The sequence below is a fragment of the Calliphora vicina genome, chromosome 1, assembly GCF_958450345.1.
Source record: "Calliphora vicina chromosome 1, idCalVici1.1, whole genome shotgun sequence".
NCBI classification, from domain to species: Eukaryota; Metazoa; Arthropoda; class Insecta; order Diptera; family Calliphoridae; genus Calliphora; species Calliphora vicina.
Genome location: NC_088780.1, coordinates 2,420,884 through 2,441,339, shown reverse-complemented (window position 1 = coordinate 2,441,339; position 20,456 = coordinate 2,420,884). Strand labels below are relative to the sequence as shown.

The 20,456-nt window shown below is 28.2% G+C and overlaps 1 protein-coding gene across 3 annotated transcripts in view; it reads left to right on the top strand.

Annotated features, from left to right (window-relative positions):
- Nucleotides 1-20,456, top strand: part of Fer2 (48 related 2) — a 62,478-nt gene that overhangs the window by 41,521 nt on the left and 501 nt on the right. The window contains exons 1-4 of one of the 3 annotated variants that reach the window (XM_065498697.1): nucleotides 14,947-15,075; nucleotides 16,695-16,849; nucleotides 17,372-17,546; nucleotides 17,709-17,920. In XM_065498697.1, coding sequence (XP_065354769.1) covers nucleotides 15,029-15,075; nucleotides 16,695-16,849; nucleotides 17,372-17,546; nucleotides 17,709-17,920 — 589 coding nt within the window. In that variant the 5' untranslated portion in view covers nucleotides 14,947-15,028. Of the gene's footprint in view, nucleotides 1-14,946; nucleotides 15,076-16,694; nucleotides 16,850-17,371; nucleotides 17,562-17,708; nucleotides 17,921-20,456 lie in introns of those variants that run through there. The other 2 variants (XM_065498696.1, XM_065498698.1) reach the window with 2 other exon arrangements.

Genomic DNA, 20,456 nt, shown 5'->3' with positions numbered 1-20,456 from the left:
GGAAACTCTGCTGTCAAAGACCTAACTCAGTTGTCAAAAACCTAAGTGGTGAGAATGTATTAGTAGTAAAAACTATGTGAAAACAAAAACAACACTCGTATGTGTGATTATTTTGAGTAATTTTTTTGTTTGAGTTTTTTTCTAGTTTCCGCTCTATGTTCTCTATGACAAAAACCATAGAGAACATAGAGCTCGAAAAAAACTCAAACAAAAAAATTACTCAAAAAAGTTACACATACGAGCATAGCTGCCAGATTTGACGAATTATCGTCATTTTGACGATTTTTGGTTTCAAAAATAGCAATTTGACGATTTGACGATTTCTTTCTCGAAAATGACGATTTTCTGCATTATGAAAATATGGTACTATTTTATGAAATAGTAAAGAATTTTCTCATTTTGTTCGTGAATATTTAGATTTTGAATTTTGTCTATTAAAATTTTTAGATTTTAAATCAATTTTTGTAAATAAATTACTGAAATAAAACGGAAAAATTCTAAAGCAACTTTTTCTATTTTGCCAAAATTTATTCAGAATATAATGACATTATTCCATTCAATTGAAGCCGCCAAGCTCGAATTTATGCTTTAATCTCAGGCATTATTACCTTCCGAATGGACCACCTACAGCGTACTGCTATATTTTAATGAAATTATCTTTAAAAAGTAATGTCAGAGATTGTTCTTCCGGGGCATAATAAAGATTTAGACGTTAAATTCTATTTTATATGTATGTTTTATTTAAAAAATAATTCTGAATGAAACCTTATATTATAATTAAATTGAGATTTACTTTTTTATTTTAGTAATCCCTTATTTATAAACTTCAATTTTAAGAAATGTTTTTTGATAAATGTGATGTTTTGGTTCACTTTTTATATAGAAATGTAAAATTCCTGTTAGAAATCTCGACCATTTTAATTTTCCGATTTTTTTGACGATTTTTAAAATTCGAAATGACGACTTTTTTCTTTTTTATCGGGATATTGACGATTTTTTCCCAAATTCATCTGGCAGCCCTGCATACGAGTGTTGTTTTTGTTTTCACATAGTTTTTTTACTAAAAATTCGTAATGTTTTTTGTTATTGAACAGACCATTTAACAGTATTTTATTTTTTAATTTTTTTTTAAACCAAAACTTCTACAACTTTGTGCGGACAAAGCGATACGCATTGTCCGCACATAAATTTTTGACATTTTAAAAGAAACGATTTTTGCTCATATACTTGGAAGTTGAGTATATTGTATGCTCCGCTTCGACCAAAGAGAAACATAGAGCGGAAACTAGAAAAAAAACTCAAACAAAAAAATTACTCAAAATAATCACACATACGAGTGTTTTTTGTTTTCACATAGTTTTTTCTACTAATACATTCTCACCACTTACGTTTCTGACAACTGACTTTGACAGGAGAGTTTCCGCTCTATGTATATTCTCTATGGCTTCGACCGATTATACTTTATTACTTGTTTAGTTTTTATTTTTCCCACAGTTTTTATTCAGTTCTACACGGTTTAAATAATTTGCAACGCTATTTGTAAAAGCATCAAAACAAACAAACAAAGATACACCAAAAATACCACATTAACGTGGTAACAACTGTTTGTTAGATTGTATTATGTAATTGTTTGTCTATTTTCTGAATTCCTACTCACACATACAAGCATATGTTTCGTATATGAACATAAAAGTATGACAAGGATGTGCCATCGTCATATCCTTGACTCTCTGCAAATAAGAACACACACACACATGCATCGGAAATTTGAGTGTTTGTTTATGTGATTTTGGCTGTGCGTTGTGCCACAATTAACCACAGCTATTAAATGCAAAAGTAAACACTACTAATCGATATATTCCAGATCTAGTCTAAAAGGGTGGGAATTTTCAGACAGTCGAATACATACATATGTATATCAGAAATATCTATTTAGTAAACGTTTAAGATGAAATTATTGACATTAGACCGTAATATAGTTTTGTATATTATTTAATATATGGGGGATTTCATGTTAAGTGAACCAATTTTTAAAATCGATGTCTTCCAATCGGGATGAAATTTGCTCCATGGTTAGACCTATTGGATAGTAATTCAGATACAATATTTCAACAAGATCGGTCAAGAACTTTCTGAGTTATATGGGGTAAAAATTTGACATTTTGGTCAATCATGTGTTTTTTCTCATCCATGTAACTTATTACCTATTGTTCTTAGCAAAATGTGTCGCAAATAGTTTAGATAGCTATTTCTTCAATCTATCGAAAAATATTTAAAAAAAAAAAATAAAAATTTTTTAATATCTTTTTCCGAAATCAAAAACTTTTTTGACTTTTTTTCAAAATGGGCCCTTTTTTTCTTAAAAGACAGCTTAGATATTTTCCTTGAAGACCTATTTGGTCGCTTAGTGGGATGCGAGTTCGATATCTATCAAAATAAATGTTTTGTAACGCCGAAATAATTCTCATGTACATACATATGTATGTATATTAAAATCACAGCACTGAATTTTGTCAAGATTGTCATAGCTCCCATATAAGGACCACTTTTGAAAATCCTATGTCCATAGAGTCTAATAAGGCCCATTATGATTCCTTTTCCTTCTTCTCCTTCGCATCATTATTCTCTTCAAAGGTAATGCTATTTTCTCGATATTCCCATATATTGCTATGTATTTCATTTAGATGACCTGATAAAATCCAATAGTAGCCAGGGTACATGCCTTTAAAATAAATTAGGTACTGATCCTCTGAGAGAAAACATGACGGTTGGATTATAAAATGTTATAAATCTCCTTTAGTTTCCAAAGTTAAGATAATTTTGCCTCCATTACACATCAAATTGGGACTTATAAATCAGCATGTGAAGGCATTAGATGAAACTGGTCCATGTTTTGTCCTGCTTTCAAGAAAGTTTTCAGATTTAGAAGCGCGGCTTGGAGCTAGTACCTGAAATTTTCCACAAATACTCTAATAAGGTTTGTTTGGTATTGAAAATGCTCCATGATTTCACCTAGCCCGCATACTAAAGTCCCCATACTAATATTTATTATGCGGCAATCTTGATAAAATGTTGCACAAATTATTTCTAAGAACTCTGAAATTATCGGGCATTATTAGTCTTTGTTTTATATGAACTTAAATCTTTCTAAATACATATCGATGGCTTAATATAGAATGGTCGTATCTCAACTTTTAGTTACTTTAAAGGAGAAGGAAAAAACTCAATAATATCAGAAAGTGAAATTGGAAAAAAACAACTAAAAATTTGTTTTATACCAAAAACTATTTTTAGAAAAGTAGTTTGCTTTAATATAAACCATTCTACTTTAAATGAGTTAGATGTTTTTCATTCAAACGATTTTTAAATGAGTTTGGGCTTTTTTATAATTACTGTAAATCTGTTATTCGTCAACATAGGAAACTGAATTTTTTAAGGAGGTCTATTTGAGTTTTGTCTACCAGAATATGTTAAAAAAACCCGATATTGAAAAAAAAAAAACGAGATACGACCTTTCTATATTAAGCCATCGATATCAATTTATGTGAGCCATGAATGTTAAGATTGTTTTACGACCATTAAACTTAAAACCTTTGATCTGGCTTTAGCCATTGCTGAGCAATATCAAATATTTGTTCAAGATGGTTCTTATTTTGTTAACATTTTAAATTAACTAAAGCCCAGATTTTAAAATGGTTTTTTATAGCGTTATTCAAAATGAGTCCTGTAAAACCTTTAGCTCAAGTATCTTTTCTTTGGCCAGCATCAATATTGTTGTTACAATTATTTTCCGCATGCGTTAACGAATGAAGCAAATTATACTTTAATTTTAGTTGGCAACATTAACATTTTTAGTTTTTAATTCCACACATATGGGACCATCCTAATAAATACATATACATTAGAGTGGGACTACTTTGTATGGAGGAAAAGAAGGTGTTTGATAGAAACAAACGTTTACGTTTAGTTTGTTTGAGGATACCATTTTTTAAAATGTTTGTTCTGGCGTCAGTATTTTATAGGCTGGATTAAATAACAATAATATTATAATAAATAATAATAATTTATGTGACACCCAAATTTCAAATGTTTTCTTTGAAAAAAACATTTTCAGAAACAGTATCTTAGAATGAATTCAAATTTTAGTTTAAAACCTTTTTTGGGACCACCCTAATATACATACAACATACATAGAGTACTTACACACCATGGATTTAACAAATACATATACATAGGTATAAGTAAGCAATTGCTGCTTTTGACAGATTTCTAATATGGCTGCCAAATATACAAGTCCGTTAAATGCTCCTTTATCATTTATACTTTGAAAATATTATTTGAATTGTATTGTACTGTATAAGCAGTGACTACAAAAGCACTATGGGGGTTTTAAAATGTACAGACTAGTAAATAAGAACATGACCAACTAATAATTATTAAAAAGATGAAACAACACCAACCACACAAACAATATAAATTAAGGTAAATGAAAGAAGTATTTGAAATAGTAGTTGGTCACATAGTGGATAATAAAGGGTGGAGCTAAAATGCACTGACAATAATTTGCAAAAGCTTTTGAAAACAAAGGAGAGATAAAATTAAAGTGAGTTGTTTAGTTAGTAATTCTAATGTGATCAAATGATTTTGTGTTGAGGAATCAATTATTTTTAACATTTACAAATTATGCAGCATTTATTTTATAATTTTTATTTACGTTTGAATGGACAACATATTTTTATGTGAACGGATTAAATGTAATTGACATAATTTGATTACAACAAATCACAACAATATTTACGCAAATTTTTCCCACACTTTGTTTGAGGCATCTAGAAGTGTTGCGACAATTAATTTAAATTACCGTTACAACCATTTTACACTTCATTTAATGTTGAACTAAATTCAAGTGATACACTCACTACTCTGCTCTGCTAAATGCGTACATATGAACTTTTATTAACCACCATACAACACACAATCCTCACAAGGAGATGTTCTCAAAACAATCTAATTCTATGGTGGTTTGCCGGTCTTGTCAGCAACAAAGCAAATAAAATAAACGCATTTGAAATCACAGCACCCTTTGCAATGAATGGCAATTGTTAAAATTAAATTATTTTCATTTTACGATCTACAAAACAACTGAAATTAGCCACGTCAACGACTGTGTCAGGATAAGCATCGTTCGTTTCGCCTACTGCGCCTCCCCCTTTGCTGCAGCAGAATTTGACTTTCATCATATGCTCATCATAAACACACAAACACACTTATTTAAGGACGATCAAACAAGTTCAAGTGAGTGTGTACAACAAGAGACGCGTGCCCGGCACACGTTCCCAAGATTGAAAAATACACAGAAACACAAACAAATTTCCCGAGGCGAGAAAAACCACTGTAGTCAAACAATTGCACAAACAATATGTTACGGAAAACAAACCTTTTCATTACCAGTCATTTACCATGTTCAACATGCAACAACAACTAGCCGAAGGTGCGCGTCTGCTCACCAGCTCAACCAACAATTCAATAATAAAAGAGAACTTGGAGCAGAAACAAAAACATGATGACAGTAATCTTACATTTGATGTAGATGCATCTCAGTGATAAATAGTTGAAGAAACAACCCTGCAAATGTATATCTCGCATCTGAGAGCGAAAGAGAGAGTGAATTTGTGATAATTGCTAATACGACATATTCAAGTACAAAATCCTGTTACAAAAACAATGTTTAACATGTATTTTGCGATTATTCCCAAATAGTTTGCAGTCATCATAGAATTCTTCTCATGGTCTCTTTGTAAAATCTACTCCGCCTCCTTCCCTTTCTTTCAACTGAATGATGTTGTTCCGGATTTACTAGGCCACAATTAAATTATCGCATTTCAATAACAATAAAACCGACAAACAAACAAATAAATACTGTGTACGAGTGAGTGCGTGTACTGGTGTAAACATCGGGTTAAATATTTGTATTTGTAAATTGGATGGAATCTTGTTTTGCACTCAATTGTTTGTGTACGTGTAAGGTGTGTTAATCTCTGAGCTCTTTTTTATGTCCATCCATCCAACCATCCAACTTTGTTTATATTGGAGGTGTGTGGGAAATAAAAATAAGAACAAAGTTTTTTTTTAAGTTTGAACTCTATTTTATTCGCTTTTATCCCTTTTTATTTATTTTTAAATATTTTAATTTATTGAGCATTAGGTTGAAATTAAAAAAATGTTTAATATGAAATGGGAATAGTTCACAGAGAATAGACATAGAGCGGAAACTCTCCTGTCAAAGACCTAACTCAGTTGTCAAAAACCTAAGTGGTGAGAAGTTAGTAGAAACAACTATGTGAAAACACAAACAACACTCGTATGTGTGATTATTTTGAGTAAGTTTTTTGTTTGAGTTGTTTTCTAGTTTCCGCTCTATGTTTCTCTAGGGAATAGTTTTTAGTTTGAATAATTAAAACCTAAGTACACACAGCCTCAAAAGTGACTATACACCACAAATTATAAGATTTTTTTTTTTTAAATAATGAAAATCCTAAAAGCTATATGGATTGTGTGTATATACATATAAATAAGATGACATGAATCAAAATGAATTAATTAACATGAATTAATTAGCATTGAAAACATAGAGAATTATTCATAGAGACGAGACACTCCGTTTTGTCAAACAAAAATAAAATAAATCAAGGCGTATTAATCAGGTGAGAGCGTCTCGGCAACAAATACAACAAAGACAATATTTGTTATTTATCAAGAGATTGAAAATGTCAAAAAATATAAAAAACAAACAATTAAAAAATAAATAAATTACAAGTTTTTATATGAAAAATATTAAAAACAAACAAATAAAAAATCAATTATTTGTAGTTTGCACTGTTTTTTTTTGAAGATTTAATATTAAAAACGGCCAGCGGGGATAGAAAGCTAGGTGATTCCATATGTTTGATAAAACAACAAAATACATTGACTAACATGTGTTTTGTTGTTGTAAGAGATAGGTTTCTGACAACAGACTTAGTAGGGTATTCAAATAATTCGATTTTTCTCTTGTTCGAATAAAACGAATAATTTGAATTGAATTTGAGATATTAACTTGGTCGAATAATTCGATCACACGTTTAGAATTAATCGAATTATTCGAATAGTTTAAAGTTTTTTAAAAAATAGTAAAGAATGAAGTTTTAATGAAGCTTTATTAATATTTTATTGTTAAAGAAAAACGAAGAATAACGTTAAAGTTAACAATTCAAGTATTGATAATTTTAAAAAACATTCGAAAACAAAGTCCATCATTAAATTTTCAATCTACAAAACAATTGACTAGCAAACTCTTTAATTCGGGTTTAAAAATGAGTAACTAACTTCGTTAGTAAATGAATTATTCACTTTTTATAAATTATTTATAACAAATTGTATAACACCCTCAAGTTCTATCAACGTTGCCGAATCTTTGCTAAATCAAGTGATTTTAGGGAATTAAACAAATCTGTCCAAAGTTTGATATCATTGTCAGTGAACGTGGCTAATTTGAAGTCAGACAAACAGTTTATTACCATTGTAGACAAAGACGTCCAACAAAGTTTAACATCATGTATAAGGCGAACTCCATGTTTTTCTTGCAACAAAATGTAATTTTGCAATATTTTGTGTTTATCATTGAAAAGTTTGATATCGGAATCTTTATCATGACCCGAAAGAGCAATCTCTGATATTTATTTTTAAGGATACAACTACGCCTGTAGAGTTTAAAATCCTTTTGACCGGCCATTTCCTAATTTTTCATTTGCGATAGAAAATTTAGACCTTATATGTATATGTATAAACTGATATTATACACTATATAGAAAGTAATTTTATATGCACGATTTTCTTCGGCAAATGTTGTAATACACAATATTGTCTATACAAAATACTATTCTATACAATATTTACGATTTTTGGTATGAAATATGAGTGATCACAGATTGAGCTAATTTTCACTGAAATCGCTGTATTTACGAAGTTATTAACGATTTAAGATTTTTGAGTTTTTTATACTAAAACTCGATTTTTGGTATGAAACATGAGTGATCACAGATTGAGCTAATTTTCACTGAAATCGCTGTATTTACGAAGTTATTAACGATTTAAGATTTTTGAGTTTTTTATACTAAAACTCGATTTTTGGTACGAAATATGAGTGATCACAGATTGAGCTAATTTTCACTGAAATCGCTGTATTTACGAAGTTATTAACGATTTAAGATTTTTGAGTTTTTTATACTAAAACTCGATTTTTGGTATGAAATATGAGTGATCACAGATTGAGCTAATTTTCATTGAAATCGCTGTATTTACGAAGTTATTAACGATTTAAGATATTTGAGTTTTTTATATTAAAATTCGATTTTTGGTAAGAAATATGAGTGATCACAGATTGAGCTAATTTTCACTGAAATCGCTGTATTTACGTAGTTATTAACGATTTAAGGTATTTGAGTTTTTTATACTAAAACTCAATTTTTTGTATGAAATATGAGTGATCACAGATTGAGCTAATTTTCACTCAAATCGCTGTATTTACGAAGTTATTAACGATTTAAGATATTTGAGTTTTTTATACTAAAACTCGATTTTTGTTATGAAATATGAGTGATCACAGATTGAGCTAATTTTCACTGAAATCGCTGTATTTACGAAGTTATTAACGATTTAAGATTTTTGAGTTTTTTATACAAAAACTCGATTTTTGGTATGAAATATGAGTGATCACAGATTGAGCTAATTTTCACTGAAATCGCTGTATTTACGAAGTTATTAACGATTTAAGATTTTTAAGTTTTTTATACTAAAACTCGATTTTTGGTATGAAATATGAGTGATCACAGATTGAGCTAATTTTCATTGAAATCGCTGTATTTACGAAGTTATTAACGATTTAAGATATTTGAGTTTTTTATACTAAAACTCGATTTTTGGTAAGAAATATGAGTGATCACAGATTGAGCTAATTTTCACTGAAATCATTGTATTTACGAAGTTATTAACGATTTAAGATATTTGAGTTTTTTATACTAAAACTCGATTTTTGTTAAGAAATATGAGTGATCACAGATTGAGCTAATTTTCACTGAAATCGCTGTATTTACGAAGTTATTAACGATTTAAGATTTTTGAGTTTTTTATACTAAAATTCGATTTTTGGTAAGAAATATGAGTGATCACAGATTGAGCTAATTTTCATTGAAATCGCTGTATTTACGAAGTTATTAACGATTTAAGATATTTGAGTTTTTTATACTAAAACTCGATTTTTGTTATGAAATATGAGTGATCACAGATTGAGCTAATTTTCACTGAAATCGCTGTATTTACGAAGTTATTAACGATTTAAGATTTTTGAGTTTTTTATACTAAAATTCGATTTTTGGTAAGAAATATGAGTGATCACAGATTGAGCTAATTTTCATTGAAATCGCTGTATTTACGAAGTTATTAACGATTTAAGATTTTTAAGTTTTTTATACTAAAACTCGATTTTTGGTATGAAATATGAGTGATCACAGATTGAGCTAATTTTCACTGAAATCGCTGTATTTACGAAGTTATTAACGATTTAAGATTTCTGAGTTTTTTATACAAAAACTCGATTTTTGGTAAGAAATATGAGTGATCACAGATTGAGCTAATTTTCACTGAAATCGCTGTATTTACGAAGTTATTAACGATTTAAGATTTTTGAGTTTTTTATACTAAAACTCGATTTCTGGTATGAAATATGAGTGATCACAGATTGAGCTAATTTTCATTGAAATCGCTGTATTTACGAAGTTATTAACGATTTAAGATATTTGAGTTTTTTATACTAAAACTCGATTTTTGGTAAGAAATATGAGTGATCACAGATTGAGCTAATTTTCACTGAAATCATTGTATTTACGAAGTTATTAACGATTTAAGATATTTGAGTTTTTTATACTAAAACTCGATTTTTGTTAAGAAATATGAGTGATCACAGATTGAGCTAATTTTCACTGAAATCGCTGTATTTACGAAGTTATTAACGATTTAAGATATTTGAGTTTTTTATAATAAAGCTCGATTTTTGGTATGAAATATGAGTGATCACAGATTGAGCTAATTTTCACTGAAATCGCTGTATTTACGAAGTTATTAACGATTTAAGATTTTTGAGTTTTTTATACTAAAACTCGATTTTTGGTAAGAAATATGAGTGATCACAGATTGAGCTAATTTTCACTGATATCGCTGTATTTACGAAGTTATTAACGATTTAAGATATTTGAGTTTTTTATACTAAAACTCGATTTTTGGTATGAAATATGAGTGATCACAGATTGAGCTAATTTTCACTGAAATCGCTGTATTTACGAAGTTATTAACGATTTAAGATTTTTGAGTTTTTTATACTAAAACTCGATTTTTGGTAAGAAATATGAGTGATCACAGATTGAGCTAATTTTCACTGAAATCGCTGTATTTACGAAGTTATTAACGATTTAAGATATTTTAGTTTTTTATACTAAAACTCGATTTTTGGTATGAAATATGAGTGATCACAGATTGAGCTAATTTTCATTGAAATCGCTGTATTTACGAAGTTATTAACGATTTAAGATATTTGAGTTTTTTATACTAAAACTCGATTTTTGGTATGAAATATGAGTGATCACAGATTGAGCTAATTTTCACTGAAATCGCTGTATTTACGAAGTTATTAACGATTTAAGATATTTGAGTTTTTTATACTAAAATTCGATTTTTGGTAAGAAATATGAGTGATCACAGATTGAGCTAATTTTCATTGAAATCGCTGTATTTACGAAGTTATTAACGATTTAAGATTTTTAAGTTTTTTATACTAAAACTCGATTTTTGGTATGAAATATGAGTGATCACAGATTGAGCTAATTTTCACTGAAATCGCTGTATTTACGAAGTTATTAACGATTTAAGATTTCTGAGTTTTTTATACAAAAACTCGATTTTTGGTAAGAAATATGAGTGATCACAGATTGAGCTAATTTTCACTGAAATCGCTGTATTTACGAAGTTATTAACGATTTAAGATTTTTGAGTTTTTTATACTAAAACTCGATTTCTGGTATGAAATATGAGTGATCACAGATTGAGCTAATTTTCATTGAAATCGCTGTATTTACGAAGTTATTAACGATTTAAGATATTTGAGTTTTTTATACTAAAACTCGATTTTTGGTAAGAAATATGAGTGATCACAGATTGAGCTAATTTTCACTGAAATCATTGTATTTACGAAGTTATTAACGATTTAAGATATTTGAGTTTTTTATACTAAAACTCGATTTTTGTTAAGAAATATGAGTGATCACAGATTGAGCTAATTTTCACTGAAATCGCTGTATTTACGAAGTTATTAACGATTTAAGATATTTGAGTTTTTTATAATAAAGCTCGATTTTTGGTATGAAATATGAGTGATCACAGATTGAGCTAATTTTCACTGAAATCGCTGTATTTACGAAGTTATTAACGATTTAAGATTTTTGAGTTTTTTATACTAAAACTCGATTTTTTGTAAGAAATATGAGTGATCACAGATTGAGCTAATTTTCACTGAAATCGCTGTATTTACGAAGTTATTAACGATTTAAGATTTTTGAGTTTTTTATACTAAAACTCGATTTTTGGTAAGAAATATGAGTGATCACAGATTGAGCTAATTTTCACTGAAATCGCTGTATTTACGAAGTTATTAACGATTTAAGATATTTGAGTTTTTTATACTAAAACTCGATTTTTGGTATGAAATATGAGTGATCACAGATTGAGCTAATTTTCATTGAAATCGCTGTATTTACGAAGTTATTAACGATTTAAGATATTTGAGTTTTTTATACTAAAACTCGATTTTTGGTAAGAAATATGAGTGATCACAGATTGAGCTAATTTTCACTGAAATCGCTGTATTTACGAAGTTATTAACGATTTAAGATATTTGAGTTTTTTATACTAAAACTCGATTTTTGGTATGAAATATGAGTGATCACAGATTGAGCTAATTTTCACTGAAATCGCTGTATTTACGAAGTTATTAACGATTTAAGATATTTGAGTTTTTTATACTAAAACTCGATTTTTGGTAAGAAATATGAGTGATCACAGATTGAGCTAATTTTCACTGAAATCGCTGTATTTACGAAGTTATTAACGATTTAAGCTTTTTGAGTTTTTTATACTAAAACTCGATTTTTGGTAAGAAATATGAGTGATCACAGATTGAGCTAATTTTCACTGAAATCGCTGTATTTACGAAGTTATTAACGATTTAAGATTTTTGAGTTTTTTATACTAAAACTCGATTTTTGGTAAGAAATATGAGTGATCACAGATTGAGCTAATTTTCACTGAAATCGCTGTATTTACGAAGTTATTAACGATTTAAGATATTTTAGTTTTTTATACTAAAACTCGATTTTTGGTATGAAATATGAGTGATCACAGATTGAGCTAATTTTCATTGAAATCGCTGTATTTACGAAGTTATTAACGATTTAAGATATTTGAGTTTTTTATACTAAAACTCGATTTTTGGTAAGAAATATGAGTGATCACAGATTGAGCTAATTTTCACTGAAATCGCTGTATTTACGAAGTTATTAACGATTTAAGATATTTGAGTTTTTTATACTAAAACTCGATTTTTGGTATGAAATATGAGTGATCACAGATTGAGCTAATTTTCACTGAAATCGCTGTATTTACGAAGTTATTAACGATTTAAGATTTTTGAGTTTTTTATACTAAAACTCGATTTTTGTTAAGAAATATGAGTGATCACAGATTGAGCTAATTTTCACTGAAATCGCTATATTTACGAAGTTATTAACGATTTAAGGTATTTATGTTTTTTATACTAAAACTCGATTTTTGGTAAGAAATATGAGTGATCACAGATTGAGCTAATTTTCACTGAAATCGCTGTATTTACGAAGTTATTAACGATTTAAGATATTTGAGTTTTTTATACTAAAACTCGATTTTTGGTATGAAATATGAGTGATCACAGATTGAGCTAATTTTCACTGAAATCATTGTATTTACGAAGTTATTAACGATTTAAGATATTTTAGTTTTTTATACTAAAACTCGATTTTTGTTAAGAAATATGAGTGATCACAGATTGAGCTAATTTTCACTGAAATCGCTGTATTTACGAAGTTATTAACGATTTAAGATATTTTAGTTTTTTATACTAAAACTCGATTTTTGGTATGAAATATGAGTGATCACAGATTGAGCTAATTTTCATTGAAATCGCTGTATTTACGAAGTTATTAACGATTTAATTTATTTGAGTTTTTTATACTAAAACTCGATTTTTGTTAAGAAATATGTGTGATCACAGATTGAGCTAATTTTCACTGAAATCGCTATATTTACGAAGTTATTAACGATTTAAGGTATTTGAGTTTTTTATACTAAAACTCAATTTTTGGTATGAAATATGAGTGATCACAGATTGAGCTAATTTTCACTGAAATCGCTGTATTTACGAAGTTATTAACGATTTAAGATTTTTGAGTTTTTTATACTAAAACTCGATTTTTGGTATGAAATATGAGTGATCACAGATTGAGCTAATTTTCATTGAAATCGCTGTATTTACGAAGTTATTAACGATTTAAGATATTTGAGTTTTTTATACTAAAACTCGATTTTTGGTAAGAAATATGTGTGATCACAGACTGAGCTAATTTTCACTGAAATCGCTGTATTTACGAAGTTATTAACGACTTAAGATATTTGAGTTTTTTATACTAAAACTCGATTTTTGGTATGAAATATGAGTGATCACAGATTGAGCTAATTTTCACTGAAATCTCTGTATTTACGAAGTTATTAACGATTTAAGATTTTTGAGTTTTTTATACTAAAACTCGATTTTTGGTAAGAAATATGAGTGATCACAGATTGAGCTGATTTTCATTGAAATCGCTGTATTTACGACGTTATTAACGATTTAAGATTTTTGAGTTTTTTATACTAAAACTTGATTTTTGGTATGAAATATGAGTGATCACAGATTGAGCTAATTTTCACTGAAATCGCTGTATTACGAAGTTATTAACGATTTAAGATTTTTGAGTTTTTTATACTAAAACTCGATTTTTGGTATGAAATATGAGTGATCACAGATTGAGCTAATTTTCACTGAAATCCCTGTATTTACGAAGTTATTAACGATTTAAGATATTTGAGTTTTTTATACTAAAACTCGATTTTTGGTATGAAATATGAGTGATCAGTGATCGTAAATCGCTGTATTTACGAAGTTATTATTTGAGTTTTTTATACTAAAACTCGATTTTTGGTAAGAAATATGAGTGAACACAGATTGAGCTAATTTTCACTGAAATCGCTATATTTACGAAGTTATTAACGATTTAAGGTATTTATGTTTTTTATACTAAAACTCGATTTTTGGTATGAAATATGAGTGATCACAGATTGAGCTAATTTTCACTGAAATCCCTGTATTTACGAAGTTATTAACGATTTGCGATATTTGAGTTTTTGAGTAGAAAATACTATAGAAATTTCTGTCAATCCAAATAGTTATATGCAAATTTGAAATATTTAAGATATGTATACGAATAATGATAAATTATTTGAAAATTTATTAGAACAAATAGTTAAATGTTTATGTTAATCTCATTACAATCAGGCCAAGTGAATTAGAGGGTTAAATTAGGTACAACTGTGTTCAAGCGCAAGGACCGCCCCTTTAGTTTTGTCATCTGCGAATGAAAATAAAGTATAAGAATTTGTTGCTGTATAGGGGATGAAAATCCTTATTGGAGTATGAGTGTTAAGTGTTTTTATTCTTGTTGGAATGCAATATTTATGTAATTGTATAAAAGCCAGAGTATTCCCAGGAGATGCCGTTATTTAATAATAAATCCTATTAGAGTGCGGTTGATAATTTAATAGACAAATATATATTTTTCAATAGTTCAGAGTTTAAAAACAATTAACATCGAATATGTCGCGTAATCAGTTGCCCGATTCATCATCATCTCCTCCAATTAGGTTAGTAATTTTGGATACAAAATTTTGCTGGGTCTGATCGTTTGCATACTTGTTTTAACTGAGTTTGGAAATTGTGAATATACAAAATACGTTTATTAAATAATACAGTAAATCGATTTTTGTGATTGTTTTAAAAATTTATAAAATAGATTATCCTTTGAATTATTTATATGTTCATCATTAACTTTATGTAAAATAATCAAATTTGAAAATAATTTTCTGAAAATGAACTGTGTAGAGAGTTAAAACAACAATTTAAAGTGTTAAAAGTTAAATAAAAATATAATATCGGAATCAAAAGCCGTGAGCCTTCCGTTACGCAAGATTTTGTAGATATGCATCATACGTGTTTAGAAGTTATTACAAAATTCAAATCAAATCCACATTGAAAGTTTTAAAATAATCTACTGAAAAGGAATTGTGAATAAATATTTATAGAATTTAAAACATAATTTAAAGTGTTAAAAGTTGACATCATCATCAAATCAAAAAGAATATTATCTCGGAACCTTTTAAATAAAACTTTTTTTTTAGTTTTTGGAAAATATATGTATTTTCTCCCAAGAATCCAAAGATATAGAGGTCATGTCGATGATTGCCTTAATATTGTTTATATGATTTTTTTAAAATTTATTATAGTAATCAGCCTTAGCATGTAAGGCGTAGGCGTTTTACGACGACAGTTTCGTACTAGATTAATGAAAAAGGTTGAATAATTTCTTTAATCTAGTACGAATCTGTCTTTGTCGTAAAACGACTACGTCTTACATAATAAGGCTGAATGTTTATATTTAAAAAAAAATAAAAAAATGCAAATATGTTAAAATTTACTTGATTTTAAAAATGATTTAAATTTTTTCAATATTCATATTAATGTTCGGTATGAATATCATATTTTTTTTTGACAGTTGACTCAGTATAAATCAATTTTTTTGCGCGCTGTAATAAAAAATATTTTTTTAAATTCGCCAAAAAATTATGTCGGCTAAAAGCAACTCATTTTCATCCATATATTCCTGCAAATAAATAAACGAGCTGGATTAACAAAAAATTTTACTCTACTGGTATTCAAAATTCTAAACTGTTTGGGCATTACGAGTATCTACTTGTAAAATCAAACAGTTTGAAACATAATGTTTACCAGATTGAATATCCAATAACACGCGAATATTGAAAAAAAATTAACAAACTATATCTTGAATCAATTACGTTCTTAAATATGTACATATTTCAATTTACTTTGAAAATAATAAACATTTTGAAAAAAAATCTTCGAAAATTTGGTAAATTATTGATTATCTCTATATTAACGGTAAGCTTGGACATGACAAATATAGTCGTATGCGGCTCTCAAATTATAACTCAAATTATAACCGATATTATGCAAATATTTTCAAAAAACTTAAAAAAAAACTTTTTTTTATTTGTATTGAATCGTGATTTCAATCGCGAGAAGGGAACTGAATAACCCATTTAAAACAAAAAAAAATTTTACCGTATGTAGCACATCAATAAGCTATTTAGATTTGAAAAAAAACTGTTCCTCAGGACAATATAGACAATATCAACCGCATAGATATCTTTAATAAAGACTTTTTTTATATTTTATCTCATTATAGCCATTTATCTTTCCATAACTTTGATGATGACATGATAAATGATTTGCCGTCATGTGTGTATGCAGGTGGTGCTGCCGTCGGAAGTGGAAGTGGCAATTTACGCATGAGCTCAAATTTTAGACAAATACAACAGCAATATATGCAACAAGGAAATGGTAAGCTTCATATTTAGTCCGACTGAAACTTAATCATATTGAACGTTTTTGTAAAACAAAATATTCGAATATGAATTTGTTTTTGTTTCCCCTAACCTATTCATTTTTATAATTTACGGTTAAAGAATTGCATAAGTCATAGCTAAACTGAAACTTTAAGTACTTTTAAAAAGTTCGTTGACGTTGCAACTTGCTGAACACAACAAATTAAATTAAAATCAGTTTCTTATTCAGCATCTTCGAAATAAACATTAAACATGTATTTCTGCGATATATTTTATTTTATAAACTGAATTTTTTCAAAAACTTTTTAGTGGACCACTTAATCTATTAGCTTAACAAATTATATTCAGATTCGAATGTTATTAAGGAGATTATCGTGAATTTATTTACGAGTTTCATATAAACATAAACTGTTATTTGAAAAGCAGTTAAAAAACGCATAGGCCCATACAAAGTTTAAATTTGTATTATTTCTGGGAAATTTAATTGGAAAATAATCTCTTTAAATTTTACTTTTAGAAAATATGTTAGACTCTTCCACCAATATTGGATTAAACAACAATAACAACAACCATAATAATAATTCATCTTTAATATGTGGCAGTCCGAATGCTGGTAGCAGTTCATACAATTCCGCCCCATATAAAATCCAACGACAACAGGCAAACGTACGTGAACGGAAAAGGATCCAGAGGTCGGCACCAACTGGGTACAAACTATGATTTCATTTTCTTTTATTATTTTTAATTGCATTGCTATTTTAAGCATATATTTTCTACATAAATCTTAAATATTTTATGCGTTTATTAACAAATGTTTTTTTTATTTGCTCTCTTTTTTACTTACAAATTTGCAGTAGTATTAATTCAGCATTCGACGAATTAAGAGTTCATGTTCCAACATTTCCTTATGAGAAACGTTTGAGTAAAATCGATACTTTGCGACTGGCAATTGCATACATTTCGTTGCTGAGGGAAGTATTGCAATCTGATTACGATCCATTAACGTATGTGGAAAAGTGCTTACGTGGAGAGATAAAAGCGGACAAAGCTAATTGGAATACAAGTGGTAAGAAAAATATGTGTTTTTATTGAAAAACAAGAATTCAAGGATTAATATGCTCAGAGGGTTTATTTTGTAATTAGTTTCGAAAAGAAAATCATTCGAATTTCTATACTTTATACATTAAATATCGAAAATGTTTCCTATCGAATCGAATTACACAATAACAAGCCAGTTTTTATTTTCGCTGTTCAATTTATGAGATATCAGACATATTTAAATGTTGCGTGAAGAGTTTTATAAATTTTGAAAATATTCCGGCTACACAAATACAAGTTTAATTAGCTTCACTTTAGATATGAATCAGAATTTAAAAAATATTCATGTATGTACATATGTAATCGATTTCAGAATGAAAAATGTTGTGTGATAGTTCATTTTAATATTTTTAATTACATTTTTTTGTATAATAAATATTTTATTTATTTATCTTTAATTTATATGTATAAATAACCAAGCCTTAATTAAATTGAAATAAATTATTTCTTGCCTAAATTCTTTTAAATTAATTGATATTTGTCACCAGGACTTTATTTTCTTACTAAAAACAAAGTCAGTCATTGATTCAAAAACTATTCCTGAAGATCGAAATTTATCATATCTTTGGAAATTTTTTGAAATCGATCGTCACATACATACCTGATTATTTTTAATCGTAATTTACAACTTTTAATAGATTTTCTGACCGGTTTCTCATTATCCGACGGTCGATTTCGACAACAGCTCATGTATGAAATACAATACACACATACATATTTGGGGTATTCACATGGTCTGCTATTAGTCATATTGTCATAATGTCCTAATATATTATAATAGTTGTTGTTGTTGTGTTTTAAACAAAAAAAGTATTATTTTAAGATAAAACAATAAACATAGTTCTTTTTTGATTGAAACACAACACAAATTTGTTAAAACTATCATAATATATTAGGACATTATGACAATATGATAATTTTTATAAATTGTCTTAAATAAAATTTGACAATTTAATTTAATTAAATTTTTAATGTTGAAATAGCAAAAATATAAAAATAATTTATAAAATGGAATTTCACACTAAATACAATAACGACACAACTCAAAATTCTCAAATTTTCAGGAGAGCAAAAAATAGTAATATTAATAAAAAAAATTAGTTCCATTGTGAAAATAGTCTATTTTGAATATGATTTTGCCATACATTTTTCAATTTTATATTAGCTCTGTTCAATAACTAATAGTTGATACTAGTTAGTAACAATTGTTACTGGAAAAGCGTTCATTAACTCAAACCCAAACGACGCAAAACGAAGCACGATTTTCCATACATTTGTATTGATTTTCATTTAATTGATTCCTAGATTCATAATTTTTGCTGAAAAAATAAATTTTTCAATACAAACTTTTTCATATTAACGACGCAAATAGAAGTACTAACGACGTAATTTCGAAGCCATTCGACGCAAACTGATACAAAAAATCAAGAGCGTATAAATTTTAGAGAGTGTTCTCCCGTTGCAAACTATTAAAAGTTCTATTTTGAACTCGTTAGATAGTTAGCAGTTTATATTTCATATGTTTTGTGTTATTGTTTATTTATTTCTTCAATAAAATTGTGGGTATTTATACATTTTAAAAGGAATAAAATAAGAAAATTGTGTGTATAAAACAATTGTTACTGGAAAAGCGATCACGATTATTTCATCAAAATGTCACATAACAAAATAATACAGTTAATTGAACTAACCTTTTTCAAATAAAGAAGCACAATTCAAAATAATACACCACAAAATGAATCACTTTTTACAGTAATAGTGGCACAACTCAAAATAACACTCTTTTAGTTGAATAAAACAGACATAACGGTATTTTTCCAGTCAAAAAAGATAATGATGAGAATTTTGAAGAATTTTGAGTTGTGTCGTTATTGTATTTAGTGTGCGATATGTATATAACCCTAATATATTGTACATTAGGGTTGGTCGATTTTTTTTCACGAAAAATCGTATAGCAGAAACGCATTGTAGAGAAAATTCTAAGAAAGTTTCCCCAAGAAACCATAGGTCTAAATCAAATCCTGTCTTGCGCATTTCGTCTTTTATCCAATGATATTTCAGTATTAATTTTTTATGGTTTCTTGAGGAAACTTTCTTAGATTTTTCCGTAGATTGCATTTCTGCTATACGATTTTTATACCCTACACCACCATAGTGGGGAGGGTATTATGCGTTTGTGCAGATGTGTGTAACGCCCAAAATATTGGTCTAACACCCACCTTAAAGTATACCGATCGACTTAGAATCACTTTCTGAGTCGATTAAACGATGTCCGTCCGTCCGCCCGTCTGGCTGTCCATGTAAACCTTGTGCGCAGAGTTACAGGTCGCAATTTTGAAAATATTTCGATAAAATTTGGTACATATAATTTTTTGATACTGGCTCCAAATAATTTTTATATATACAAAATTCATGTCACCAAATTTTGTTACGATCGTTCCATAATTAGTCATAGCTCCCATATAGACCCGCTTCCGAAAATCACTTTAACGTGCTTAAATCAC